At 37.0% G+C, this 27,912-nt stretch overlaps 1 protein-coding gene across 2 annotated transcripts; it reads left to right on the top strand.

Moving 5' to 3' along the window:
• On the top strand, positions 1-27,904 carry col17a1b (collagen, type XVII, alpha 1b). 2 transcript variants are annotated; one of them, XM_049481555.1, is made up of 56 exons: positions 1-282; positions 3,260-3,324; positions 3,608-3,658; positions 3,851-3,961; positions 5,085-5,330; positions 5,476-5,523; positions 5,907-5,936; positions 6,107-6,154; positions 7,380-7,526; positions 8,171-8,347; positions 8,435-8,869; positions 8,974-9,051; positions 9,173-9,325; positions 9,603-9,692; positions 10,643-10,687; positions 10,802-10,954; positions 11,097-11,357; positions 13,876-13,926; positions 14,057-14,083; positions 14,229-14,255; positions 14,334-14,396; positions 14,699-14,803; positions 15,114-15,176; positions 15,346-15,381; positions 15,474-15,527; positions 15,623-15,658; positions 15,759-15,794; positions 15,905-15,967; positions 16,147-16,182; positions 16,272-16,343; positions 17,399-17,425; positions 17,545-17,580; positions 17,718-17,753; positions 17,861-17,944; positions 18,044-18,079; positions 18,495-18,578; positions 18,670-18,759; positions 18,921-18,962; positions 19,052-19,123; positions 19,253-19,312; positions 19,476-19,502; positions 19,599-19,658; positions 19,818-19,883; positions 19,971-20,018; positions 20,708-20,830; positions 20,964-21,071; positions 21,338-21,580; positions 21,692-21,811; positions 21,895-21,999; positions 22,110-22,262; positions 22,369-22,518; positions 23,359-23,556; positions 23,743-23,904; positions 24,074-24,154; positions 25,498-25,569; positions 26,109-27,904. In XM_049481555.1, the coding sequence occupies exons 2-56, from the start codon at positions 3,270-3,272 to the stop codon at positions 26,150-26,152; spliced, it is 5,124 nt and encodes a 1,707-aa protein (XP_049337512.1). In that variant the 5' UTR covers positions 1-282; positions 3,260-3,269; the 3' UTR covers positions 26,153-27,904. The 2 variants fall into 2 exon arrangements, with proteins under 2 accessions (XP_049337512.1, XP_049337511.1); XM_049481554.1 differs by having other exon boundaries at positions 25,498-25,578.
• Positions 27,905-27,912: the final 8 nt, after the last annotated feature.

The following is a 27,912-nucleotide window of genomic DNA, read 5'->3' as shown; positions in this document are numbered from 1 at the left end:
AAAAGCTGCTGTGTGAGTGTGTGAGGGTGTGTGTGCCAAGCACTTGGGAGTGGCTTGGGATAGGATCCAGCTGAGGAGTTCTGCAGAGACTTGCCTGTGGAAAGCAGAAAGAAAATAAAGAAGAAGCAGACAGAACAAAGATAATTACTTGACATCCGTGTTGTAGGATACACGTGAACTTTACGGGGGACGGTTCACTTCTATCAGAGCTTCTCGAGGAAAGTTTATTGCTCCCTTGTGTCCGGAACGGAAACTTTCTCCTGCGTTTCACCTGGACTTCAGGTAAAGAACAGCAGACTGTTAACTTACTCACATGTGCTTGGAAAGAAATTCTTCCAGCTGAAACAGATAGATTTAACAGTATTGCATAGTGTTATATAATAGCTAGAACTTTTTATAATGTCTAGAATATTTTGCATTTTTTTTGTTAAGCCTCACAGTTTACACATAGATTACCATCTTTTTGATGGTATATGCAGTGTATGTTTTGGCAGATGCATTGCTGTTGATATGCCAGTTGCTCTGATTTGTGATCGGAACTTTCCTTGAGTGCATGATTGCATGTATTGTGTGTAATGGTTATTGCTACATCTCCACTTATGTTGTATTATTAGGGGGTATGCCACAGTGCAGTATTATGCAAGCACAACATTTAATAGATTACAAATGACTCTGTTAACAGTTTAGTTCAGTCTGTTCTAAGGCAGGTTTTGAATCACTGCTCCCTTAAAAGGTTACCAAAAGGTTTCTTTAAAATATTCTTTAGTAAGACCAAGTGAGGGGACAGTGGGTCTGTAGAACAAGGGCAATTTAAAGAACCATATATTGTTTGCCTAAATAATACTTTGCTTGGTTAAATTGTTCTTTAGATGAAAGCAAATACTCTTAAACACTTTTAAAAATAAAAGCTTTTACATCTTCTATAAAGCAACAGTGCCAAAGTCATCCATACATCCGTACTAAAAACACAGTGTGATCTGGTGGGTTTTATTGAATGTAGTTGCTCTCAATATTTTGACAGTATTTTTTAAATGATCAAAATATAAAAAATATATATACGTAATCCAAAGCATAGAATTTTGCACAGCAATTTATTTTCAGTAACCCACATTTAAAGTACTCTTCCACATGCTCTGTGCAATTACCCATTCTCACCAGAGAGCTCTTTAATATTTACAGATTGTCCCTTTAACTGATGCTATTAAAAACGCAGAAAGTTTATATGAACCTTTTAATGCTTTAAAGAATGAAAGATATGTTGTACATAAAGGTTCTTCAGTTTAAAGGTTCTTGAACACTTCTCTATTCAATTGATGGCATTTCTAACAAACTTTTAACGTAGATAATCGCTGTGCGTCAATAAAAAGGGTTCAAAGTTGCCTAAAAGCCCTTTTTCAGTACAATTTAATATTCCATGGTGTGTGAAATATTAGATTGGCTTCAGTTAGTCAGTATCAGAAGAAAATGATTATGTTTGGCCCAATTTCTGTACAAACAGTACAGACCTTCCCACAGCTGTATTTACATTTAAAGACTTGTTAAACTTATTTGTAAAACCAGTTGTATAGTTTGTGGGTTTGGTGATTGATGTTTTAAAAGGCAGTATTGTGGGAAGTCCTTTGTTCTCAGTCAAAGTACCGTGCCCTCAGGACAAGTTTTCCTATGAACTCTATTTTTATCTGATGTTAAAATATTCTCTCTAAGCTTAACTAAAATTTTGTGTTTTGACTGAAATATTTGCGTGTCCGCAGTATGTGCCATATATCTCTGTTTTAAACTATTCTCAGGAATATAAGCAAAAAAACAGAAACATATTACTCGTGTAGCCAGTAAGGTAGATGCGTAATCAGAAAAAGACATGATGGTTGAAGTGCTTAACCACTAACATCCACAAACAAAATATACCCCCTTCCATCACAAAGACAATTAGGATTTTTTTTATTTATAGTGTATTACTTTTAAGGTAGGACAACTGAACTTAAACAAAAAAAAACATAAAAAAAACCTAAAGGAAAAGTAGAAAAGAAGAAGTAAGTCAACAAAACAAGAAAATAAAAGTGTTTTTTAGTAATTGTGACATATTAAGCATTATTACTTCATTTGGAAATTTTTGTGTGCCCCTTTTTTTTTTTTTTTTACATTTTTTCAATTATGATAAATCAACATGTATTTTATTAGTAGAGTACTTTTAACCTATGCCCAGTGTTTGTAGTTAACAGTTAGGCTCGTTCCTGCATTAAAGTAATTATAGAAATAAAAATACGCTAGCCAAAGTGTAGCAGTAAAACATAACAGGTCAAAAAAAGGTGGAGTCATTTTAATTACACTGTGAGAGTGAGAGATTTGAGGAACATGTCATGTGCATATTTTAAAGTATTTATTGAGCATTTTTTATTTGTCCATTAAATGCAATTTTGTCACAATGTAAAGAACAACTGTCAGATCTACATTAGACTAAAGCAGCCGAAATGTAGATGTATTTTTGTGGGACAGCAACAAACAGCAAGGTAGCTAAAAAAGCACTAAAATACACCAAATGTAAAGCAGATGCTGTGTTATCAGTTGGTGATACTCAGGAAAAGAGATAAGAGCAAATTCGTGAAAAACTGTGATTGGGTACATGTCATTTATTAAATACTCCCCAATTCTGCTCATTACTCATGAGTTACTCATCAGTTAGATGCTGACTTTTATCTACTATTGTGCAAATAGCAATTACAGATATGATTTAGATGGGTTTCAATGCATATAAGAAATATGTTTTTAGTATATTAAACATTGAGTGATGCACATCAGTGCTTTTGTAGGGATTGAAAGTAAATGCAGTATTGCGGTATGATAAGTGTGAGAAGTGTAAATGATTAGTTGCTGCTTTAAAAAAACATATTGTTTGATTTTGTATTGCATGATTTTTAATATTAATTATTAAATAATACTATTATTTCTTGCAATTTTATATATTAATGCATTTCTTAATGTTTGGTGTTGTGTATGTGAGGGCATTAAGTTGAGGTATAAAGAAGTTTCTGGGGGTAGGAGATTATCCTTGTTTGATATATTTTGTGTTATATAATATAATATAATGTCTTATGTCAGTACATGCTGTATATTCTGTACTGCAGTGTAGCCAGGTCAGTCAAATGTACAGATACTATTTATATTTATCTAAAAAGAAAATATAATTAATACAATATATAAAATGTATATTATAAATGTATATTATATAAAGTTAGTAAAAATTGATTTTTTATATTTACAGTTAGGATGGGATGGATTCATTAATCAGGCAGATATCTGATTCAGGAGGGAGTTCTGGAGAGAGAGGTGAGGAGCTCATCATCTTCATCATCTTCATGTTGTCAATCTGTCATTCTTACTTTACTCTGAAAAAGAAAACTAAAGAGCGCCATCGTGTGGTTGTTTATGGTTACAACATAAGAATCTGTCAAGCAGTTGTTTACTACGTAAATGTTATATAAAAAAACCAATCAGAGTTTGCCTGGTGAACATGACGGTTAGATGGCGCCACCGTGTGGATGTGTAATACTGTTACAGTGCCCTTACTGTCATTGTGTGTCATAAGTGAATTTTTTTATTCTGTCTCCAGTCATTACTGAAACATCAGTTTCATCAAGCAGACTCACATCATTACCACCAAGTAAGATACATCTTCTGTTTCACTGTGAAATTTAATTCATTCTGTTTTTTTGGTCTTTTTTGGAATTAAGTCACTTTCTGATTATAGAATTATGAATGAAGATCTGATTAAAGTGAAGAGAAATATTAATATATATAAAGAAAGAAGATTAATTGTAATAAAACTGAGAGTATGTGTGTTTTCTTCCTCCAGAAGGCTTCAGTGGATCAGGCAGTAAGAGCATGACCAGCAGCTCTTGGGGAACCGGCTTTGAGAAGAACATTCTGACTCAGAACAGCAGCAGCAGCTCTTACTTCTCATCCTGTACGAACCTATTCATCACATTCTTTCTCAGTATTAATCTTCTCATTGTCATAATGTCATAAGAGCAAGAGCAAGATCTGGGTCTTAATTCAAAGCACCTGTCCTAAGAAAAACTTACGAGTAACTTTAAAATAACAGATAAAAAAATTCACAATAATTTAAATGCAATTCATAAAAAGATCTAATAGTCTCTTAGGGAAATCTAAATTATGTTGTCCATGAGCTTTATAGCCTTTTTGTGTTGGAGTTCACAGCTTATTGTTATCATTATATATAAAAATAAATATTAGAATAGGTACATACATTTATAAATTTCTCATTTCCCTTATTGAGTTAAATCTAGGGCTGTATGATATTGTAAAAAAAAAACTTTCTTTTGTTTTTTAAATAGTAAGCAGAACCTATTAAAAAAAGTCATTTGATTAACCTCCCAGCCCTAGTTAAATTGATTGAAGACAAAAAATACTTTGTGAAATATAATTACTGTGGGATGACATTAAATAGCCGATATTGTTCCTTATGTAAAAAAACAAATAAGTATAAATTTAAGTCTGAAATTGACCAATGAATGTTAATGCAAAAGCATCAACTGTTCTTAGAGAATTAGTCTTAAAAGAAAAAGATTTTTGACAATTACTATTTATCTTTACCATTTTTCTCAGGTATGACGGTAAGAAGAAAAACACATCTAAGAATTATTATTATTAGACACTTTTTTATTTATTTGCAGTCAATGTGAATTTACGTATAGTTATAGTAGCTATATAATAGATACCATATAGCAGAAATCTTTGTCTGAATTGATATATTGATAAATTAAGTTTATTAATGTGAGATACGCATTAATAGGAGAATACTTCAGTCATATGGTTTGATGAGTTAGATTTCTGTCATTTGTTCTCAATTAGACTCTGAAAACATACAGCCCTTACACAGTATAACTTTTCTTATACTGTAGAAGATTCTTTAGAACACCACAGATTGGATTGGTTAACCTTTGGCTTGTGGCTGACCACTGTATTCCCTTCATTGACATGATTAATCTAACTGAATATGTTTATTTAGTGTAGAGTAAGATGCTGTTTCATTGTAAATACTGTATATTTTGCTTATTCTCCTTCAGCCTCTGTGGGAGTGAATGCAGGAGGGTCAGGGTTTGATTCTGGCCTTTACATCAGTGATGATGTAATTGGGAGCAGCAAAAGTGGAGGAGGAGGACGAGGAGGCGGTGAAAGTGTGTCTGGATCAGGCTCAGGGTCAGGGTCAAAGGTCAGATCCAGTTCAGCAGGTGGAGTGAGAAGGACACAAGGATCTTCTCCTTCTTTCTTGGAGAGAAAGAGTTCAACCCTTCACTCAGGAGGTTATGATGGTGAGTGGGGTCGATTACAAGAAATAAAATAATATGTATTGTATTATTTATATTATGTAAAAATAATAGAAAAATATATATAATAAAAATGCATTTTTTACATTTTACTCTTTCTGTGAATTTGATTTTTGGTTTTTGTCCTCAGGAAGTTCAAGTGCCAACTCTTCACCGGAGATGACAAGGAAAGATTATGGTCAGGAATTCAGTCTCTTTTCTGTGTGATTTGTTTTGAAGCTTGATTAGAGATTTGTTGAGGGCACACCTTCATTTCATGTCTACTAACTAGCTTTCAAATGTATTGTATAACATACTGGCTATAGTCTGAATAAGTGCCTGTATTCATGATAGCTGGGTTTCTGCTCTAAGGATGCTGAACTACCTGAAACATTCCATTACAAGTAGCCCACTTTAAATAAAATGTCAGAAATACCATATTATTAAAGAACACACTGCTTTAGACATGCACTGCCCTTAATTTGCACAGGAATATGCTATGGAAATATGAATTTAATAAATAAAACATACAATAAATACAATAGAGGCATGAAGTAGCTTATATATGTTTGTACTCAACAGGTGCATCAAGAGGAAGGTCACAAAGCAGAGGTCAGTATTATTACATAAATGCTACTTAGCCTTCATTTTACCATGACTTGTCAGTGTGTTTTTTTTCTGTTGGGCACAATACACTAATTTTTTGCCTGTTTACCTGTCTACAGTATATTAAATGGTAAACATTATAAAACTGCTCTATTCTTTGTCTTGTGTCTCTTTAGAGAGTGAAATCAGGGCGAGATTACAAAGTGCATCACCATCAACCAGATGTAAGTTTCTCAAATCTATGAATCTATGATCTACTTTTTGCAGATCACATTGTTGGTTATTTTGCAGGTCAAGTTATTGCCATTACTGAATAACATTAGTATAGTACAGATGTTCTTGCTTAGATATATAATACAAATAAAATTTCATATATACTAATGCCTAGATATAACATACTAAACAACGTATTTGGAACTCTTTGGTTAGGAAACACACAGTCTTTCCCGTGACTATTATACACCAATAAGAGTACATCCCATTACTGGCATGTTGGGGGTGTCCAATCTTATTAACCCTTTCAGAGTCTGCGTCCATTACATTGGACATCATATATTTTCTTTTTTCCCTATATTTTGTGTCACATAACAGTATTTAAGACCTCTTGTCCATCAAAATAGACCATTAACCAGCCAATGAAAAAGTTTCCAACCCAGTGAAACAGCAGCTTAGCCCCGCCCACTGCAGTGGAAAAACAGCAACCCAGACATTAGGGAATGGCAGCACTAGAGCCAATAATGCAAGTAAGATAAGCTAATTTTAACAGATTTTATGTGATTTAGATCACTTTTGATCATGTTTATTGCACTGTTTAGGGATGGTGTGTAAATATAATTCTAATGTTTAAAACAGGCTTCCAAAATCAATTAAATAATTCAGTTAATAGATTACATATTATATAGATTTTATATTAGTACATTAGTCTTCTGTTGTGTGCATCACATACACAATATAATATATACTCATCTGTTCTGAAAGAGTTAAACAAGTAACATTAGGTGAGCTGCTGTTTGTATGTAAAAAAAAACATGCTACCACACCAGTCCTTTGTAAATAAGATTGGACATCCCTACAATAGGTTCATGTTTATCTTCTCCAGAGAGCCTATTCTATTGGCAGTACCCCTCAAAAGGCAGTAGACAAGCTGTGTGTGCATTTGCACATTTGTATCAGCAGTGGGTGCAACCTAAAATAGCTGAACGCATTCATTAGAAGAGGTGTCCTAAAATACTTGTACATTTAATATTTTATATTTTGTAATAATGCAGGGTCACTCTTGTTGTGCTGGAGCTTTATCTCTGAATTTAGAAGGAAAGTCTTTTCCTCCCTTCTTTCATGATTTTGACACATTCACTGGTTTAATCACCACTATTGACTAGACCATTGAATTTGTAGAGGTCACCCATAAGTATTCAAGGATCAGCAAAAAATTTGGCTGTCTGATTACAGGGACAGAGCTGGATGACGTGAAGAAACTACTGAAAGGAGGTCGCTCTTCCAGTGTCAGCCCGACACGCTCCTCCACCTCCTCCACCCTGCCTGTCCCCCGCAAGGCCACAGTGGAGACCAAGATTACTACACAAGGCTCCCAGACTGGTATGAGTACTATTCACACTTAAATTGACATGTTTATGGATTGATGTCTGGGTCTTTGTTTAATGTATTGACACAACTTAGACATGAATGCACGTAGCAGAATGCAAACCCAATGTTTACATGAACAACAAACAGAATACAAAAAAACATTGCTGTTCCCATAAATAACCTGCTTATGCACCTTCACAGTGTAAACCTGCATGTCAGTTTCTTTAGCTGAGAAGCGCCGTGCCGGTAAAATTGCAATGCGCCAAATTCAGAGAGCACCTGACTCTTAAAGCGAATTGCAAGTGACATGCACATGATTATTTAAGGTATTAGTTCATGCCTCACAAAACCAAAAACACACTGACACGCCCTAAATCAAGCTGCTTGGTTATGGCTCGTCTTTAATTCACTAAAATAAGACCCATGAAGTTTGATCATACTATTTACATTAGTGTTGCATGCATGATTTGGGTCCATATCCCATCTAGGTCCACAAATGAAAGTGTCTCAAAACTGATTTGAAAAGATCAGATGTGACATGTCTGCACAGTCCTGAAAAATATGATTTATTCATACATGTTCCTATTAATATGAACACCTTTCTGCTACAATTGATGTAAATATGATTCAAATATCCATAAACCATCTCTTTTCAGTCTCTGGGCAGTATGACAGCAGTATTCTGGAGGCAGCGTTCCCATCCTACACATGGACAAGCTCCACACTGCCTTCTAACATCTCCACAGGGTCGGCTTTTGGCTATCAAAGCAGCACCAATAACATGTCTGTAGGATCATCTCTTGCGAATAGCGCTGCACCTTCCTCACTGTCAGGTTAGAACAAACACTTCTAATGTCTGTTACCAATAATTCTGTGAATCAGTTTGCACTAATTGGAATAAAATCCTTTTTGATTTGCAGTGTATGGCTTCCAGAATAATCTTGCCTCCCCATCGAGTGCAGTTCTTACATCTAATGGAGTTAACACATCATATGGAACCAGCACGTCTCATGGAGCCAACAAATCATATGGATTCAGTACGTCCCATGGAGCCAACACGTCTAATGCAGTCAACACATCATATGGAATCAGTACATCTCCTGGAGCCAACATGTCTAATGGAGTCAACACATCTTATGGAATCAGTACATCTCCTGGAGCCAATACATCATATGGAATCAGTACGTCTCCTGGAGCCAACATGTCTAATGGAGTCAACACATCATATGGAATCAGTACGTCTCTTGGACCCAACACGTCTCATGGAGTCAACACAGGTTTCCAAGTTAACTCATCTAATGGAGTTAAATCATCTTATGGCGTTAACTCATCTAACAGTGTTAACACACATTCAGGTACTGTTCTATTAAAATCTGATGCCAGAAAGTGAAACCAAATGAATAAAACCTGCTCTGTATTCAGCATCATTAATTACGTGTTTGTACGTATTTTCATGCAGGATACGGTGTGCAGAAAAACATCTCCCAGAGTGTCAGTAGCTCTGGTGTTGTCAGCACAGGAGTCTCCACTTCTTCAGGTAAGTGTGCCACTATAAACACTGGTCAGATAGATATCTTTCTCATAGATTGCAGATAGGATCAGCGGAATTGTTTTTGAGCTCTTGTAATATTGCTGAATTGTCTCCTTCCTCTCTTTAGGCACTACTGCACAGTCTGCCAAGGATGATGTTCCACGAAAATACATCATACTGGAGAAGGAGAATATTCCATCAAAGAAAGAGTCAGAGGTGCTTATTCTCTCCAAGGACAGCGGAAAGCACTTCACCAGCAGCATTCACAGTGGAAAAGGAGGTAAACAGCTTAACAAGTATCAGTCATATGTTTAAAAAATCCCAAATTTCATTACACTGTTTCCAATAATTTACTGGACTTAAAAGGTGAAATCAAGGAAATTAGAGATTTTCTAAAACTTTTTCCTGGTAGTGAACATTACAACATTACATAAATACAGTAAGCTTTAAATGGGCTATAATATGAATTCATAACACAAGTGTATTTTAATACTGTGGTGTGATTTAAATCCAGTCTGCTCTGACACATGAATTACAGAAGAACCTGTATTTTTAAGGCTCTGTTTCAGATGTCTCACTGAAGAAGGAGACCTTGTTAAGTACCTACACTGAGGCTGCTCCAGTCAAATCTGCCTCAGGCTCCTACTGTAAGAATTTCAGAATTTGTGGTGGAACTTGGGCAATTGTATTAATTTATTCTCTGTTGTTAAGTTAAAAACTGTACAAATAATGTGTACTAGACGTGTGTAAAAAACGTAAAAAGGTCAAACATTTTTCTCTTTGTGTTCAAAACGTAAAGTGAGCACAGTTTTCTCCCTCAGTGCACTTGCAATTTATAGTAAATCGTTGCTGTCCAATGAAAAACACTTATCTCCAAAACAGCAACTTTACAGGCGAGAGAAAAAACATTGTAAACTTCCAATGGGAGTCAATGTAAAAAGAGTTTATTTCAGGTCATTTTGAAGAGTTTCTATTGGTCCGTTCATTAAGAAATTCACAGTGCACAGTGTAAAGGAAAGTTTATCTGTTCAAATTATGTAGTAAACTAAAAATCGAGATAAAAAATGGAGATAAGTGTTTTTCATAGGACAGCGACAAGACAAAATATTGTAGCTCACTATGTGAGCTCAGAACAACATTTGCTTGTATAAGCCAGTAATATGAAAAAATGCACATCATAATTTTAGATATTTCAGATACTGTAGATGTTCTTTCGTTAATTAATTATATGCGTACAAATTTATGTTTGATTCTGCCATTGCTTAGTGAACTACTGACCATACATTCTCTCCCTATATACACTAATAAGGGAACAGGTATCCATTTCAGTCACAGCCCTTCTCATATCTTCAAATGGTCTTTACAAATTTAAAGTTTTTTCACACTCATCTCATATCTCGGTTAACATGCATCTTTATGGACTCAAAAGTGTTTCTACATATGGCAAACAACCTTTTGTTGTACCTTTACTTATAAGAATGTAAATATTGAGCTGAGCTTTAATGACATTGAAAGTATGATCTCTAATGGCCTGAAAAATGAAAAAAAATAAATAAATAAATAAATAAATACAAATATTTTATGTTTATTCTGTAAGATGGATCTTCGGGGGTGCCAACAAAAGATAAAGCTACATATGCAGGTAATGTCTTAATCTATTTTAGTTGTTTTAGCTTGTGTTTGTTTTTAATATGCTGTAAATGTTTCAGACTGATTTGGATCAGCACTTAATGTTAATTTTTTTTTCCTGTTGTAGAAATCCGTGATGATTCTGGAGCAGGCTGTTTTGGCTGTGGTCCCAGCTGTTGCTCCTGGTGGAAGTGGCTGCTTGGGCTGCTCCTTGGCCTGCTGCTGCTGCTCGGCCTTCTTTTTGGACTTATCGCCCTCAGCCAAGCGCTTAATAAACAAGGTACCGGTACATCTTTCTTCCATCTTTATTCCTCAGATGTTTGAGAAAAAGAACATGATGGCTCATCTGTCATCATTGATACACAGAAATAGTGTTGATATCTAAGTTTTTGTTTATAGATTATTTATACTTTTCTCTACAGCGGAGGAGGTGAGGGTGTTAAAGGCCCGTGTGGACGCTCTTGAGGGTCTTGCTCCCGGCCGCCGGGGACACACCAGCCGTCTGACTGGCAGTGGTGACATAAACACCCTGCAGGGTGGCAGATATGCGGACGGTGGAGGAGTGCTCAGTGCTGATAACAATCTAAATCTGGGAGCCGCTGATGCTGGATCAGACAGTGTGGCTCTGCAGAGGACAGTACAGAGACTAATGCAAGCTGAACTCCAGTCTCAGGCATTCAGAGGTACTGAATACATACACTCTATACTGTATATACAATTACATTGTAATGTATTATGTATTATTGCGTACATTCAGGCTTGGGAATACACTACAAGAGCAAATACTTGTGGACATCCCTTCTAATAATTGTATTAAGCTATTTTACGATGATATGCAAATGCACACACAGCTTTCTGATCCATAAAAAATATAATGTTTAAAGCAGGTAAACCAGAAAATCCATACCTAATGCCAGACATGGGCTGGAGGTGGAGAATAAACTCCCCAGCACTCTTTTTATAATCGTTGATTTAGGATGAAACAATTAATGAACAAGTATCCCAGTCCTTTTTGTAATGCAGTTTATTTTCAGAAGAGCACACACACATAAACATCTAACATTACAATTTCAAGAGAAATTATTGATCAATGGGTGTTAATAATTATTAATTCCAAAATTTCTGGATTGCTACCCTTATACTTTTCACATCTTGGCATTTTTTTTTACGGTGGCCGAGAAAGCCCAGCACAGTGCAAATTGAAAAGCGCTGCAAAAGCACAAAACACATCCATCAAAATTACAACATAGGCGCAGCAAATAGAAAAACGCGCTGCAAATACAACCACAACACAACGGAAGTGAGTCACAACACAACGGAATTTTCCCGGGGGACCTTAAAAGATGCTGTACCAGCTGTATACAAAGGACAATAAGTGGCAAACAAGCTTCTGAAAAGTAAGTTATGTTTATTACCTGTGATTACCACGGTTGTGTGCATATCATTAAAAGTTCTGCACATACAAATATTTTTGCACTATAAGGTACACCGGTTTATAAGGTGCACTATCAAAGAACGTCTATTTTCTGGTCTATTTTTTTTATATTTGAGGTGCACAGAGTTATAATACGTTTTATGCGACATAGTAAGGAACAGGTTTGTCTCCATGTTTTCCTTCTAATTCAGCAGGTATCGCTGTTGGGTGGTGGTGGTAGGGGGGTAACTAACTAAGTTAAGTAAAGCTAAGCTAAGTAAATAAAACTGTAATTCTTAAAAAAACACTTCATTTCAAAGTCAAACGAGTGCTGGATTTTAATCTACACAGATTTCTCTCTTAAAACTGTTTTTTTTTTGAGTGAGTAAAGCGCTTACGTTTATTTACAGTAAGCTTAGATTTCCAGAATTCTCCAGCACTAAAGGCTGGAGCATTAGCATTAGCGGCTAACCGCGTATTCCTGTAAGCCAGGGTGATATTAGATACTGGTTCGTCCCATGTAGCTTGTTTTAACATGGTACACGCTCAGACTACAGGCTGAAAATACTCACTTCTGAGTATTAGCACGGTTAGCGGCTAATGCTAATACTGCTCCAGCCCCAGTGCTGGAGAACTAAACTGAATATAATTTCTGTATAATTTCTGTATAATGCTGCAGTTCAGTGTCATGGCTCTATTGATCCTTACAACCTGACTGGTTAAATTCAGACATAAAACACACCGGATTATAAGGAGCACTGATGATTTTTGGGAAAATAAACAGATTTTACTCTATTTATCAATAAACGTCTTTTTTCTAGTGTATTTTCAAACATAAGGCACATCAAATTATAAGGCGCTTTTTATGGGACACTAGTAAGTAGTAGTAGGAACAGGGGTGTTGCCATGTTTTCCTTCTAAATTCAGCAGGTCTTGCCACTGGGCGGTAAAACTAAGCTAAGTTAAGGAAACAAAACTTTATTTCCTAAAAAGACATTTCTGAGGAGTCAGACAAGTCAAACGAGCACTGGATGTAAATCACAGATTTCTCTCCTGAAAACTGTTTGTATATAAGCTTTAGAATTCCAGTATTTCCACTAAAGCTGGAGCATTAGCATTAGCGGCTAACCGCTAGCTGTTAGCGGCTAATGCTACCTGACAGCGCTACACTGAGAAACTCTAAGTGTTCCGGTAAACCAGAGCGATATTACCTAGCAGTTTGTCCCACATAGCTTGTTTTAACATGATAAACGCTCAGATTACAGACCTATATACTTACCTCTGAACAGCAAAAGAGCTAGCGCGGTTAGTGGCTAACGTTAACACTGCTCTAGCAGTGCCAGAGAAACTAAACTGAAACTCCTTGGCTTTACTGCTCCTTACAACCTGACTGGTAAAATTAATACATAAGGTGCACTGGATTATAAGACGCACTGACGATTTTTGGAAAAATCAAGGGGTTTTAAGTGTGCCTGATTGTGTGAAAAATATGGTGTGTGTGTGTGTGTGTGTGTGTTTGTGAGTTTATGCTATATATGCATTTTGTCGCTGCAAATATTTGTGATGACAAAGTAGTAATATCAATGATATATATAAATTATGATTTTATTTGTTTATATATATATATATATATATATATATAGCAAATCTTCAGAATCTTCAAACTACAAAACATAAGTAAATGAGTGGGTGATTAAGTGACAGGCCAAGTCAATTAAGTGCTCCACTTAATACTACAAATTTTCATATTCTGTGCGTTATAATATTTTTTTTCTTTATATATACAGAGAGTCTTGCGTCTTCAGTCAGAGGTGAAAGAGGACTGCCAGGCCCCAAAGGTAAGATATAAAAATATGTCAGAACACACTCAGTGCTGTAACTTGTACACAGTTATGACAGTTATAAGAATTTCTTGTTTGTCATGATCTAGAAAACACATGTTAACTCTGACACTAATTATGGTTTCAGGTGACACTGGAACGCCAGGAGTCAAAGGTTTGACTTTCATTGTAATTTATCAGTTAAATGAACTGCTGTCTGGAAGTCTGGCACTGTCACTATGCTCTGAACTTGCTGCTGTAAATATATAATTCTTAGCTTGAGCGTACAGCATGGCTAACATACTCTCCATGCTTTTCAGGCATGGATGGTTTTCCAGGGGCACCAGGTAATTAACTGTGCTGCTCAGATTTAATACCTGTGTGTTTTTTATGGATACTGTTAATTACATAATGTTTATCTGTAGGTATTCCCGGAGCAAGAGGAGATCTAGGACCTGAGGGGCCAAAAGGCCAAAAAGGAAGTGCAGGTCAGCTGTCCTTCTCTGTATATTCTTCTGACCCTATCAATCTTTAATTGACCATTTAGTCAATCAGTCTATACTGACACGCCGAAAGTCCCAGCTGGGCCCACACAACTTCAGAAGTCAGGCATTATTCAAACTCTGAATTTTCATTTCTCTTTGTAATGAGCAAGATATCCCTTTTCTTATGGCGAAACAGTGTACTTCAGTATATTATGTTTTTATGTTGGTTTAAGGTAGGAATAGTCGATTTTCACTCACTTTTACTCAGTCCAGATTTACTCACTTCTATCGATGTGTTCATGCAGGAGAACATGGCACAGAGGGACCACCAGGACTTAGGGGCCGAGATGGGCTTCCAGGGTCCAGAGGAGAGCCAGGCCCAGCAGGCTTTGGAGAAAAGGGTGAAAAAGGTCAGACTTTATGTGCATCAGTGAATTATGTTAAAACTGTGTGAATGCACATTTAGTTTTATAAGCGTATTAATATTTTGCCCCTGGAATTTAGATATGCCCAGCCTTACACATACACGAGTAAAGTTCTGACATGGTCAAACTTTTTGGGACAATTTGGCATTATTGATAATCGTTTTAACAATAATGTCATTGCAATAGAAAAAAACTCATATGCGATATCAGGTAACATATAAAATCATATTTTTGAATGTTGACAATGTTATGAAAAACTTAACTCAAGTCATATTTTAAACATCAATTTTTTTAGGGTCTACAGGAGAAGCAGGACATCGTGGTCCACCTGGTCCAGTTGGTCCACCTGGTCAAAAAGGTTTATTTATGAATATTAATTAAGTTTGTCATGTGATTATATATTTTGTACTATTGTATTTAATAAGGCACCTTTGAGTATGAATGGTTAAAAAACAGATATGCTCTTATTTCCATTATTTTATTCAGTGTTGATTTTGTTAATGTAAACGGTCCCATCTCTTTTTCAGGTTCTGCAGGTATTAATGGTCTATCAGGTATCCCAGGTATGCAGCGATACTCCCACAACAAGATGTATTATTGATTGTGTGAAGCATTATAAGAACAAATGAAATGATGTGAAATTTTTGCTGCACAGGTGAACCAGGCCCACAAGGCTTCAGAGGACAAATCGGACCTGCAGGACCAAAAGGCAAGATTTAATTTCTAATCCCTATAAACAAAAAAGCAATTAGCAATAATCAGCTGAAAACATTGAAATTGTATGTTATTTTATTTTATCTTTAGGGGACAGAGGGTCTTTTGGACCACAAGGACTTAAGGGTCTGTGTCTTGTAATGTATCTGAAATTCATCCTGTATCATACCATTGCCAGTTTTCATAAGCTTATTTTACCTTTTTTAAATGTGTCTTTGTATTATAGGTGATCTTGGTGAAAAGGGAGACCCAGGGATACCAGGTTTGTGTTTATTGTACATAGTCACTGTGTTTTTGAAAGTTTATTCAGAGTGTATTTAAGACTGCTAAGGCTTCTGTGATCTGATCTTTTATAATTGAATCATCCATCAGGATTTGCAGGGCCTCCAGGGAGACAAGGACCTGCAGGTGAAAAAGGAATCAAAGGCTCGGCAGGTAGGAAACAGACACACCCAGTTATTCCAGCATTAATAAACAACTATTATCTTTATCATGTTATATGATTAAATAAAAGATAAGCAGTTATTAAAAATAATTATTAGCTGCTAGAAACAATTAATATGTTACATGTTTTATCTTGTATGAAAACATGTTTTTTTTTTTTACATCGATAGGAGATCCAGGCACTGATGGAGAAAAAGGACAAAGAGGTAAGTTGTGTACTTATAGTAAATTATTTGAAAAGACTTCATTGTATTGATTTAAACTTCATCATATTGATTTTGCTATTAATTCTAAGGTGACCAAGGATCAATTGGGTTGCCAGGAATCAGAGGCCCAGCTGGGCCACCTGGTGAACCTGGACCTCCAGGTATTGCATTAAGTTACTGTAATATTTTTTCTTTAGATCAGGATTTCTGTTAAATATTTGGCAGAGTTGCAAGAAAAGTTTTTATTAGTAATGCCTATGAACTACAACATACAAGGGTTGGACAATGAAACTGAAACAACTGTCATTTTAGTGTGGGAGGTTTCATGGCTAAATTGGAGCAGCCTGGTGGCCAATCTTCATTAATTGCACATTGCACCATTTTGCTCAAAATATTGCAATACAAACAACATTATGGGTGACATACCAGAGTTCAAAAGAGGATGAACCACATCCAACAGGATTAACTGTGGACGCAAGAAGAAGCTGTCTGAAAGGAATGTTCGGGTGCTAACCCGGATTGTATCCAAAAAACATAAAACCACGGCTGAATCATGGCAGAATTCAATGTGCACCTCTGAACTCTCCTGTTTCCACCAGAACTGTCCGTAGGAACAGTAAATTATTGTGGTCTAAAACCAGTTGTTTTAGTTTCACTGTCCAACGCTGTACATCAGACATCCCACACTTTCAAAACTAGTTTCAAGTTGATGCCACTAAAAAAAAACATATGGTGTCCTTCTTATGTTTTCTTATTCCACACTTTTAGTTACATTACAAAATATGTAGATTAGAAAATATTTCCTAGACACACTATGGGTCTGTTTAGCACAAGGAGAGACCAATTAGGATGCTCACTGTGTCATACTCTCTGTATGTCTATTACTCACTTGCTCTGTCTTACTTGATCTTTCCCAAAATGTATGAAAGTGATTTCCTAGATATTATTTCACAGGTATTATTGGGCTATCGGTATGCAGGAAAATCATGGTTATCACAGGAGGGGTGGGATATCTGCATACATTCTCTGTTAGCAAACAGGGTTAAACCAGTGCTAAAGTGAATGTGTTCAGTTAACATATTGTACTTAAATAAGTTTCAGTTAAAGTAATTATAAACCATAGTAAAAGTTTAATGAACTGTAAAGTTCAGTAAAATATTGGGTTTGTAACGTCTTGGTTTTGAATATTTCTTTTTCTTTTTTTCTTTTTATCAAGGAGTACCAGGGCTTCAAGGACCACCAGGTAATTAATGGAGTTTATGATATCTTCTTATTCCCAAATTGTATAAATACTAGTGTAATATGTAACACCATGCAAAAATGAAATGCCAACATTAAGAGTATTTATTTCCTTGCATATAGGAATTGCAGGAATTCCAGGCCAGCCTGGCATTAAAGGTTTTTATTTATGCTTGACTATACATTAATTAAGCAATAGCTTTTTTGCATGCAATATTGTATTGTCTTCATATGAGAAAATTAAGAATAAAATCCAAAATGTGATTTGTGTCATTTTTGTTTAAAATATATTACAGGTGACACTGGAGAACCTGGCAGAGTTATTAATGCTGGTAAGCCAGAATTTGACAGAAAATGTTGACTTGCACACACACACACACACACACACACACACACACACACTATATTAAAAACTGATTTTATACATGCTTTGAATCAGCAGTGGGATCTAGCTCTATAGCAATCCCTGGACCACCTGGACCCCCTGGACCAACTGGACAAACTGGAGCTCCAGGATTGTCAGGTGGGTCTCTGATTTGACTGATATCATGGCAGGAGAATTTATTTTGTTGGAGTATTCTGTTGTGCTTTTTTGTCTGATTGATGCGTTTTGTCATTATAGGTCCTGTTGGCCCTGCTGGTCTTCCTGGACAACCTGGTAAACTCCTGATTTAATTATGCTCATAAAATTATTTTTTGATTAAGTATGTGGGTAGGTGTTTGTGACATATTAGAGATTTTCCAAATGATGTCTGAAGGCACAAGTTTGAGAGTTTGACTGGGCCAAAATGGCCCAGATTCAGTTTTACAAACCTATTTACAACCCTGATTTTCCTTTAAAAGTGCACTCTTCTCTGATTAGCTGGTTTACATCACTGCAATGGCTTACAAAAGCCAAAGCTCTCGGTTATAGCTTTTATAACTCTCCGAGGTTTTGCTTTGTCACACACTATTTTTAAGCCTCGCTTTGTGAACAGTGGCACATGCATAGCTGCAAATGTTTAAAAGAAGAAAGGGTAAGTCAGTGAGTCCATACAATGTTTAATAAACTTATTCCTTTTTTTTTCTTTTAGGTCCTAAAGGTGAAAAAGGTGATCAAGGAGAAGCTGGAATCTCAGTGGAAACCAGGGAGACAGTCAGCTCCACTAGATCTGAGAGTAAATGCCTCTAAATAAATAAACTAAAACTTGAATACTGACGTTTTTAATGTGAGAAAAAACACATTTTGTACATTTAATTTCTTTTTAGGACAGTTCGGCTCTTCCGCATCAGGTTCCTCCCAGGTTGTTCAGGGTCCACCTGGACCACCTGGTCCACCAGGGCCTCCTGGACGCCCAGGTACATTAATATTTGCATTTCATGCAGAATTATAGACTCATGGACCCATGGTTAGTCTCCATGGAAAATATCTCCATTTAGCTCTATAGTTCAAGACTAGGCTTGTTCTCTGTCTGGGAAACTGCCCTAATATTAATATGTGTTTATGTACTTTTATATAGGAGACTCCAGGCCTGGACCACCAGGAGAACCAGGTCAACCAGGTATGACTGATTTGAGAGTTTTTGAGATGTTCAATGGGTGAAGGCTTATCACTGAAACTGATCCTCACACATTTACTGCTGCTTTACAGGATATGGAAGACCTGGACCAAGAGGAGAGAAGGGAGATAGAGGAGAACCTGGCAGTTTTGTGCCCAACTCTGGTAAGATTTCCTAATTTTTTATAGTAATCATAATAGAGTACTGGTAAGTTTACAGTTTTTCCTCACAAATAATCATTAGCAAATGTTTAATCAAATTCTCACCTCTGTGTTCTTAACTTAACAAAACAGGGACCTATTTCGCTGGACCACCAGGACCACCTGGGCCTGCAGGACCTAAAGGAGACACAGGTGAGACTACAGGATTGTCGTTAGTAGTTTTAGCTTGGTGTTTTATTATTAATGGTAAGAGTAGTAGTAGTATATTTTTGTATTTTTGTTAATAATACTTTCACATATGTTTACTTTTCATCTTCCTCGCCATCCTCATCCATGGCATTATCAACTCTTTTAGGAGCCCAAGGACCAAGGGGATACCAAGGTATCTTACTAGAACAGACAAAAAAGCAGATAATAATGTCTCTCAGATTCTGACCTCCCTCATGTTCTCACACCATGCCTGTGTTATGCTTTCTAGGGGCGCAAGGTCAGCCTGGCCTGCCTGGAAGACCAGGCGGATCTGGAGATGTCACTAGATGTATGTTAAAATCTTTTTGGCTCTAAACAATAATATTTATTATATTAAAACTTTATTGGCCAGTTGTCTCTGAAATATAACTATAAAAACTATAAATATAACAGCAGGCTGAATGATGTCTCGTCGATGTTAAATTGATGTTATGTTTGATCTTTTTAGACAATGGTTATGGTCCTCCTGGGCCACCTGGGCCTCCAGGGCCACCGGGCCCACAGGGCCAGAAAGGTATATCAAATTAAATCAAATAAATCTCTATAATAAATTTGTATGAATGTGACAGTTAACATTTACTAACCTAATGATGTGTTATAGGTGATGATGGAGTTCCAGGCAGTCCAGGAATCCCAGGAACTATAAGAGGTGAAAATAGTGGCATCATTATCTCTTGAGTCTCTGTGACTGAATGATTGTGATTGTGTATCTTAGTGAATAAATCACCCCCGCTGTCAATTGATTTTTTTAAGTGCAGATTAAAGAATAAATGTTTAAATGTTTGATTCATTAATCAGTTGGAATTTGAATACTTTTATAAGCAAAAAAGTGGTCATGTGGTTGTTTCTGACAGTCTATTATATATGAGAATCCTTCACCTATCCAAAATTGTATTATATTATTATATCTATGGTGGAATTAAATAGTTACTTGAGATTGGTAGAAGCCTGTATAAGTTGTGAGGTGTTATCTTGTGAGTCAGGTTGAACACTGGCCGTCAAAATTATGGAAAGGCGGTGTTTGATTGAGGCCTGATAGTGGGTGGGACATTATTTTCCCAAAGTTATGGAGGCATTAAACATTCCTCAATCCATCTACTTTAAATATGTTATACTGCAGAAAGCATTACCGTTAACAGTGGACAGTGCAGTGGGTCATATCGATCTGTCTGTGTGAAAAGACAAGCAACATCCACATTTAATGAAGGGGAACCCACACACATATAGTAATATGCAGGTCAGTTTGTTTGCTTTCATGGGACAATACAATGTCCCATGTCCCATTACATTTGGCATGCCAGTGTATCATATTACAGAACAAGGCCATTTCATTTCCAGGTTCCTATGCAGTTGGTTCTCAAGGGCAGCGTGGACTCCCAGGCCCACCTGGACCACCTGGACCTCCCGGGCAATCTGCATCCATTTCTGAATATCGCCGTTACATCATGGACTACATGCAGAGTAAGTAAAACAGCTCTGTTTAAATGTAACACATATAAATAAGTACTTTATCTCCGTATGAATAAACTGTATATACAGTGGGGATTGTTTTTTTTTCTTCTCATGAACATACATTGAAATACATTGTCTTCAGGTGACAGCATGAGGCAGCAGCTGTCTAGTATTCAGGGCCCTCCTGGTCCTCCTGGGCCTTCAGTGTCTATTGAGGATGTGGCTTCTCGGGTCATTGCCTATCTTCAGCGTAAGTGTGGAAAGTCCACATTGTTTGAGATAACATTAAGCCTAGTTACTGTACAACTTTTATTGCAGCCTACATTACTACATGTCTATGCATGAAATAAGTGCAGTAAAATGCATTAAGTTTTAACAAACAGGGTTTTTAAATCTGATTCGCTGAGCTGCAATTGGTGTAATAGGGTCAATAAGTCAATAACTGTGTTTTTATCTGCATGCATTAAATTATATGCATGCATAGGTACTTAGTAACACTATCAACATTTGTTCCAGGTTCTGGATTTATTGGCGCAGTGAGCAGTGGATCAAGCATTGGAGTAAGCAGTGGATCAAGCAGTGGATCAAGCAGTGGATCAAGCAGTGGGTCAAGCAGTGGAGTAAGCAGTGGAAGGAGTGCTGGAGTTAGCGGTGGAGCGAGTGGAGGAGTTGGTGGTGGAGTTAGTGGTGGAGTAAGCAGTGGATGGAGCAGTGGAACAAGTGGTTTAACAGTCAGTGACATCATTGCGTTATTACAGAGTAAGTAGTATTTACATGTCAGAAACACAGATATAAAACTATATACTTAATTACTTATAACTTCAATCTGTGCTGTACAACTAATAAACTTTTTTTTCTGTTTTTGTTTAGGGGATGATGTTAGGCGCTATGTCATTGGCCCTCCAGGCCCACCTGGCCCACCAGGAGGTGTAAGCCTAGCCAACTTAGACACACAGGAAGTGGCAAACTATGTCATCAGAATAATGAACGGTGTGTACATTTTTTATTTATATATTAAGTTTTTCCAGATATCTCACTTTGATCAAAATAATTTACGTCAGTGAAATTTTTAGAGCGAGGGCTGACTGGTAGACCTGGAGCTCCTGGTCCACCTGGTCCTCCTGGACTTCCTGGCCAACCAGGGTCTTCCTATAGTGACATCACTGCTTTGATAGAAAGTAAGTTTTACATTTTTTAAACTTGATTATTGGTAAAATGAATCTCACATGTAGGAAATATCCTTATTCATTTATTTATATATATATATATATATTTCTGTCTACGTCAGGATCAGGGCTTGGTGGAAATGTTGGTCGTCCAGGACCTCCCGGTCCTCCAGGGAGACAAGGCCTACCTGGCCCAGCTGGCCCTCGTGGACCTGCAGGCCCATCTGGCTCAGGTTCTGGGTATCGGCTTGAAGACATCCAGGTGTATCTGCAGAGTAAGCTCCACTGTGTTTATGCTCTTTACTCTAAAACAGTCATGAATGTTTATTAATAACAGTTTTCTTCTTTCATCATGTGTATATTATGCATTGTGTCTTTTAGATTCTGGGTTATCTGGTCGCCCTGGCCTACCTGGACCACCAGGCCCACCAGGACCTCAGGGGCCTCCGGGAAACACTGGGGTTATAGTTTCGCATGACAGAGCAAGCCAAAGCTCACTTATTCGTGCTGAGCTTCAGGAGTACCTCAGCAGTAAGTTCATCATCTAAGGCTAGTTAAATTAAAGCAGAGGTTTGTAGGTTGTTTTGTATGAGTTTGTAATGAACGTTGCCTCGCTTTGCCAAACACTCACACAAAGCAATCCAGACTGTTCTCATACAGAGTTCCCCAATGGTGGAACAAACTACCTTCCACTACCAGATCAGGAGAATCTCTTGCTATCTTTAAGAAACTCCTGAAGACTAACTACTTCATTTCCTTCTTCCCCTCCTTTAATCCTCTAACACATTACTTCCCTTCGACCTCCTTTAAGCCCTATCTAAAATGTTTTACCTTTAACTTGTATTACTTTTGTACTTGACTATTATAAGACGCTTTGGACAAAAGCATCTGCCAATGTAATGTAATGAGTTTGGAGAGGGCAAAATTTTCTAATTAGTGTTCCTGGAACCATTCCTGCAAATGTAATGTGTTCATTCTGAAATCAGAGTGGTCTGGTAGGTTTGTTGTAATTTTACAAGTATTTCAATTGTTACCAAAATGAACAAAACAATACATTTAAAAACATAATTCCACATAGCAATTTATAAACATTAACCTGCATCAAAAGTACTCTTACTCTCTCTGTGCTATTACACATTCTCACCAGAGAGGTCTCTAAATCCCCAAATCCCCAAAATGTACAGACTGTTCCTTTAACTGATTATGAAGTGAAGTGATAGTGTGATAATATGCACAGTTATTATGAAAGAAAAAAAGAAAAATGCAGCATTCAGCGTAACTTACAGATAAACACAAGAAACCTGCATTTGTTACTGTATGCAGTGTCTGACTCAAACTCAGTGGTTCCTTAAACCATTTTGGCTGTTTCAGGTGACGCTATGCGTCGTTTCACTTCTGGTCTCCCTGGGCCTGCTGGTCCTCCTGGGCCTCGAGGTGAGAAGGGTGACAAGGGTGAACCTGGTTACAGCACTGGAGGTGGATATTACTATGGAGCTGATCGTAATGGAGCCAGGCTTGCTGAAACAGACTACTCCAATGTTGCTCTCAGAGTAACTGACTACATTCGGCGTGAGTGAATGCTTTTTGTAAGAAGCATATAGCGCTAAATAAGTAATCTCACATGACCTTACAACAGGATAAGTTTCTGTTACCACAAGATGATTATAATATTATTTAGATAATAGCCACTTTAAACTTACTTTGTGTCCTAAACACTGACTCTTCTTAATGACCTAATCTCCCTTTTACTGCCAGGCCAAGGTCTGCTTCAGGAAATGAATGAAGAGTATTGGCGAGGGCAATCCATGGGCATCCAAGGACCACCTGGGCCTCCTGGTCCCCCTGGTCCCGCTGGATACAGCCGTGTTTTTTCTTCCTATGGGAACGTGACTGGAGATCTGATGGATTTCTTTAGGAGTAAGTGTCTGTGCCACTTTTATGAGACTGTGTCTATAGCAAAGAATGTGTCCAGACAGTAATTTGCTCTGTATAGACTAAATGAACGCATCCTATCATCTTCTGAATTCCAGAAAGTCCAAAAACTCCTTAAAAAATTAATGATTAATTATGTACTTTTATTCTCTAGTACATGGCACGATTCCAGGCCCTCCTGGTATTCCAGGACATAAGGGGGATCGAGGATATCCTGGACCCAAAGGAGAGAAAGGTATCTACAAATCTGGCATACTGCTGAAACAGATGTTTAGTTGTGCGTACACAGCTTGTATAATCTCCATAGATGGCATTCCCAGTAGAATGGAACTCTCTGGAGAGCCTATGGTCCCAATGCCCAATACCCAGCATTGTTTGGAGGGGTATAAAACCCCCTCAGGCTTTGACTATGGTGCACTGGAATATAGTTATTTGGAGTGGTGGTTGTTCCCCACGCAATACTGTTGGAATGAGCTGGAGTGGTGTTTATGATCCAGAGCCAACAATCAAATATCAGTGCATTTACCTTTATTACATTACATTACATTACATTTGGCAGATGCTTTTGTCTGACATTTTTAGATAGGGCTTAAAGGAGGTCGAAGGGAAATAATGGGATAGAGGAGTGAAGGAGGGGAAGAAGGAAATGGGGTTAGAAGTAGTTAGTGTGTTAGAGGTGTTAGGAGAGTAAGTGCTCTTTGAAGAGCTCTGTCTTCAGGAGTCTCTTAAAGATATTGAGAGATTCTCCTGATCTGGTAGTGGAATGTAGTTTGTTCCACCATTGGGGAACTCTGTATGAGAACAGTCTGGATTGCTTTGTGTGAGTGTTTGTTTGGTAAAGTGAGGCGACGTTCATTGGAGGAGCGCAGCGGCCGGGAGGTAGCGTAAGTCTTCAGGAGTGAGTGCAGGTAGGAAGGAGCTGTTCTGTCATCACCTTGTAGGCGATTGTAAGAGTTTTGAATTTGATGCGAGCATCAACTGGTAGCCAATGGAGCTCAATGAGCAGCGGGGTGACATGTGCCCGTTTTGGCTGGTTGAAGACCAGACGTGCTGCTGCGTTCTGGATCATCTGGAGTGGTTTTACTACACAGACCGGGAGGCCAGTTAGCAGGGCATTGCAGTAGTCGAGGCGTGAGATGACGACCGCTTGCACCAGGAGTTGGGTGGCCTGTTGCGTCAGAAACGGTCTAATTTTCCTGATGTTATAAAGCGTGAAGCGTCAGGATCGAGCAACTGAGGCCATATGGTGCGTGAAGGAGAGCTGGTCATCAATTATAACACCCAGGTTCCTAGCTAACTTTGTCGGTGAGAGAGAGAGAGAGAGTCGATGGTTATAATGAAGTTGTGTTCAAAAGATGGTTTTGCTGGTATGACCAGAAGTTCTTTTGAATTAGAAGAAAAAGGGAGAACGACCATACGTAAGGTTCTGCATTTATTACAGCCACAAATCAGTTTAGGCAAAGTAAACTATGAACTGGATTTGTGCTTCATGAACATATTTGTCAGTATACCTGTAATAAAGGTTCACTGAAGTACTGGGCATTTAGAGAGAACCTGAATATTCCTTATCCTCTGCAGGTGAGGTGGGACGGCAGGGAATACCTGGTGTTCAGGGTCCGAGAGGACACCAGGGGCCAAGAGGAGAAAAGGGTGAGAAAGGTAAATCTGTGCAACTGTTACTACAAAAAAAAACACAGTAGTGCAACTACATGTATACACTGACATGCCTAAAGTCATGGGATAGCAGTATGGCAACTTGCCATGAAGTATCAACACAGGGGACAGCTTGGGAACATTTTTGAAGTTATGTGGATCTCACAGAAAGCATTACCTCCCACAGTGGACAGAGCAGTGGGGGCTAATGATTGCGACACCGACAGGAGGCCTTACACTTATACTCCACAGATCAGCACAGCGTTCTTTAGCTTCCATGGGACATTGCAATAATAGGTCCTGTCCCATGATATTGGGCATGTTAGTGTATATGTGATTATTTAGGTTACTGGACAGTGGCAACTTTGTGATTTGCCACAATGTAATTTTGGGCATTTCTCTTGTGTGTATTTTTTTTTTGTAAATTAATTTTATTCAGTTTTCAAACAATCACGTGTGATATTAAGCAAAGTTATTAAAAAGTAAATCAAACTAAAGAGAAATCACTCCTTTTTTTTTTTTACATTTATTTATAGGTGAAACCCAGTTTGGTCGGCGGAGAAGAAGCATTGGTGTGTAGGGGAATACTCTACTGCTGGATCAGCAACAACAAGCTTTTCAACTTTATAGTGGCTTTTTTATACGGTGAAGCAAACATTGTAGAAGGAGGAAGCACACGCACTGTCTTTGCTTTCTATGTTTTCTCTAGAACAATGTAGTTCAGCAGGAGCTAGCCAATGTCATACTTTCAAATATTCATGATTTTCTGGTTAAAATGCATGGCCATGGCAATTCAATTTAATTTACGCAAAAAATGATGTCAGATAGTATTATTATTTTTTATAATTGAAAGTAGTGTTTGTGTATTTGTACTATTGTTTTTTACTAGCAACAAATGTTACTTTTATGAAAGGTAGAACCTTTAAGGTTTTGTTTTTGCACTTTGAGGAAATATTAGAATGTATTGTAATGAGATATAGCTTTTTAAAAAAGCTAATTTTACTTTATTTCTTATTAAAATAATTTTTCAGCAAGCTAAATTTGATGACCAAATTTAATAAAGATTACATTATTACAAATGTTTAATGTACATTAATCAAATCATTCTCATCAGAACTCATGAAACTTATCAAATGACACCACTAATGTCTTGAAAAACCCTTTCCATAGTATTAATCATGAGTTAGAAATGATATTACTGTAGGAATTTGAAGTAATGGGACGGCAGAATTACTATAAGGTCAACTACGTTTCTGATGAGCCCATTTTCACAACTTTAGCTCTACTTTTGCTCACAAGAAAAATGGGTTGGTTCAGACAGAAGGTGCTATCTTCTGAACTGTGTATCAGATCCAGATGTAAATACCTGAAAATAAAAGCTGAAAAGTTTTTTCTCAAAAGTTTTGTCTTCCAGACCCTGCGCCCATTACAATGGACAACATGTATATTTTTTTCACTATTCACCGGCAACTAAAACCCCAAAACTTTAAAGTACACATGGTTATAGTAAAGAATATTCACAGTGTTACTGTGTGTTTATTTGGGCCAAAGCTTGCTCTACAAAAGCTGTAATACTCTGTAATTAATGTTTTAATTACTATTCGTGTTATAAAATAATATGTTGTGACTTTCTGTAATTTAACAATTCTTTACTTATTTTTCTGTTAACTTTTTTTACAGTGCAGAATAGAGCACAAGTCACCCATTGCACTGGAAAAAAATTATATTGCAGCAATAGAAAACTCGTTTTTACCAAATTTCTGTTATTTATAACACATTTAATCATGTTTGTTTTGCTGTTTAGGGATGGTTTGTGAAATAAAAATGTATTTAGAACATAAGAGTCAGCATTACAGACAGCATTCATATATTTTCATATAATCATATAGTTTTCTCATCAGTGGAAAATAATTCAGGTCTAAAAGGGTTTTCTAAAAATCTTTTTAATGACAAATTCAAAAAATCCACCCATCTCTGTTCTCAGTGTAATGTTTATTAAATGTTCTGACTGTTTGGGGCTAAATGCTAAAACAGAAAATTAAATGTAAAAACTCATTACAAATGTAGTGCAGTGTACCCTTACAACCAGAATTTCAGGAAATATATATAGATTTTTTTTTCTTTATTTTCAAATTTTTCTATTTTTGCATTCTACAAGTTGGATTATACTGTCAGGTTTGTGTTATAAAAAATGGACAAATCTGAAAATCGAGAGAAGATTCAACTTTTCATTCTCTTTGAGAAAAGCTCAAATAAAAACTAGATGAAACATTGGATAAAAAACAATTTCTTCTTCACTATGCCATAGACTGTGTACATGTATCTTTTTTTTACAGTCTT

The sequence above is a fragment of the Astyanax mexicanus genome, chromosome 7 (genome assembly GCF_023375975.1).
Source record: "Astyanax mexicanus isolate ESR-SI-001 chromosome 7, AstMex3_surface, whole genome shotgun sequence".
Lineage (NCBI taxonomy): Eukaryota > Metazoa > Chordata > Actinopteri > Characiformes > Acestrorhamphidae > Astyanax > Astyanax mexicanus.
The sequence above is the reverse complement of the archived record's forward strand: the minus strand, read 5'-3'. Positions and strand labels throughout refer to the sequence as shown.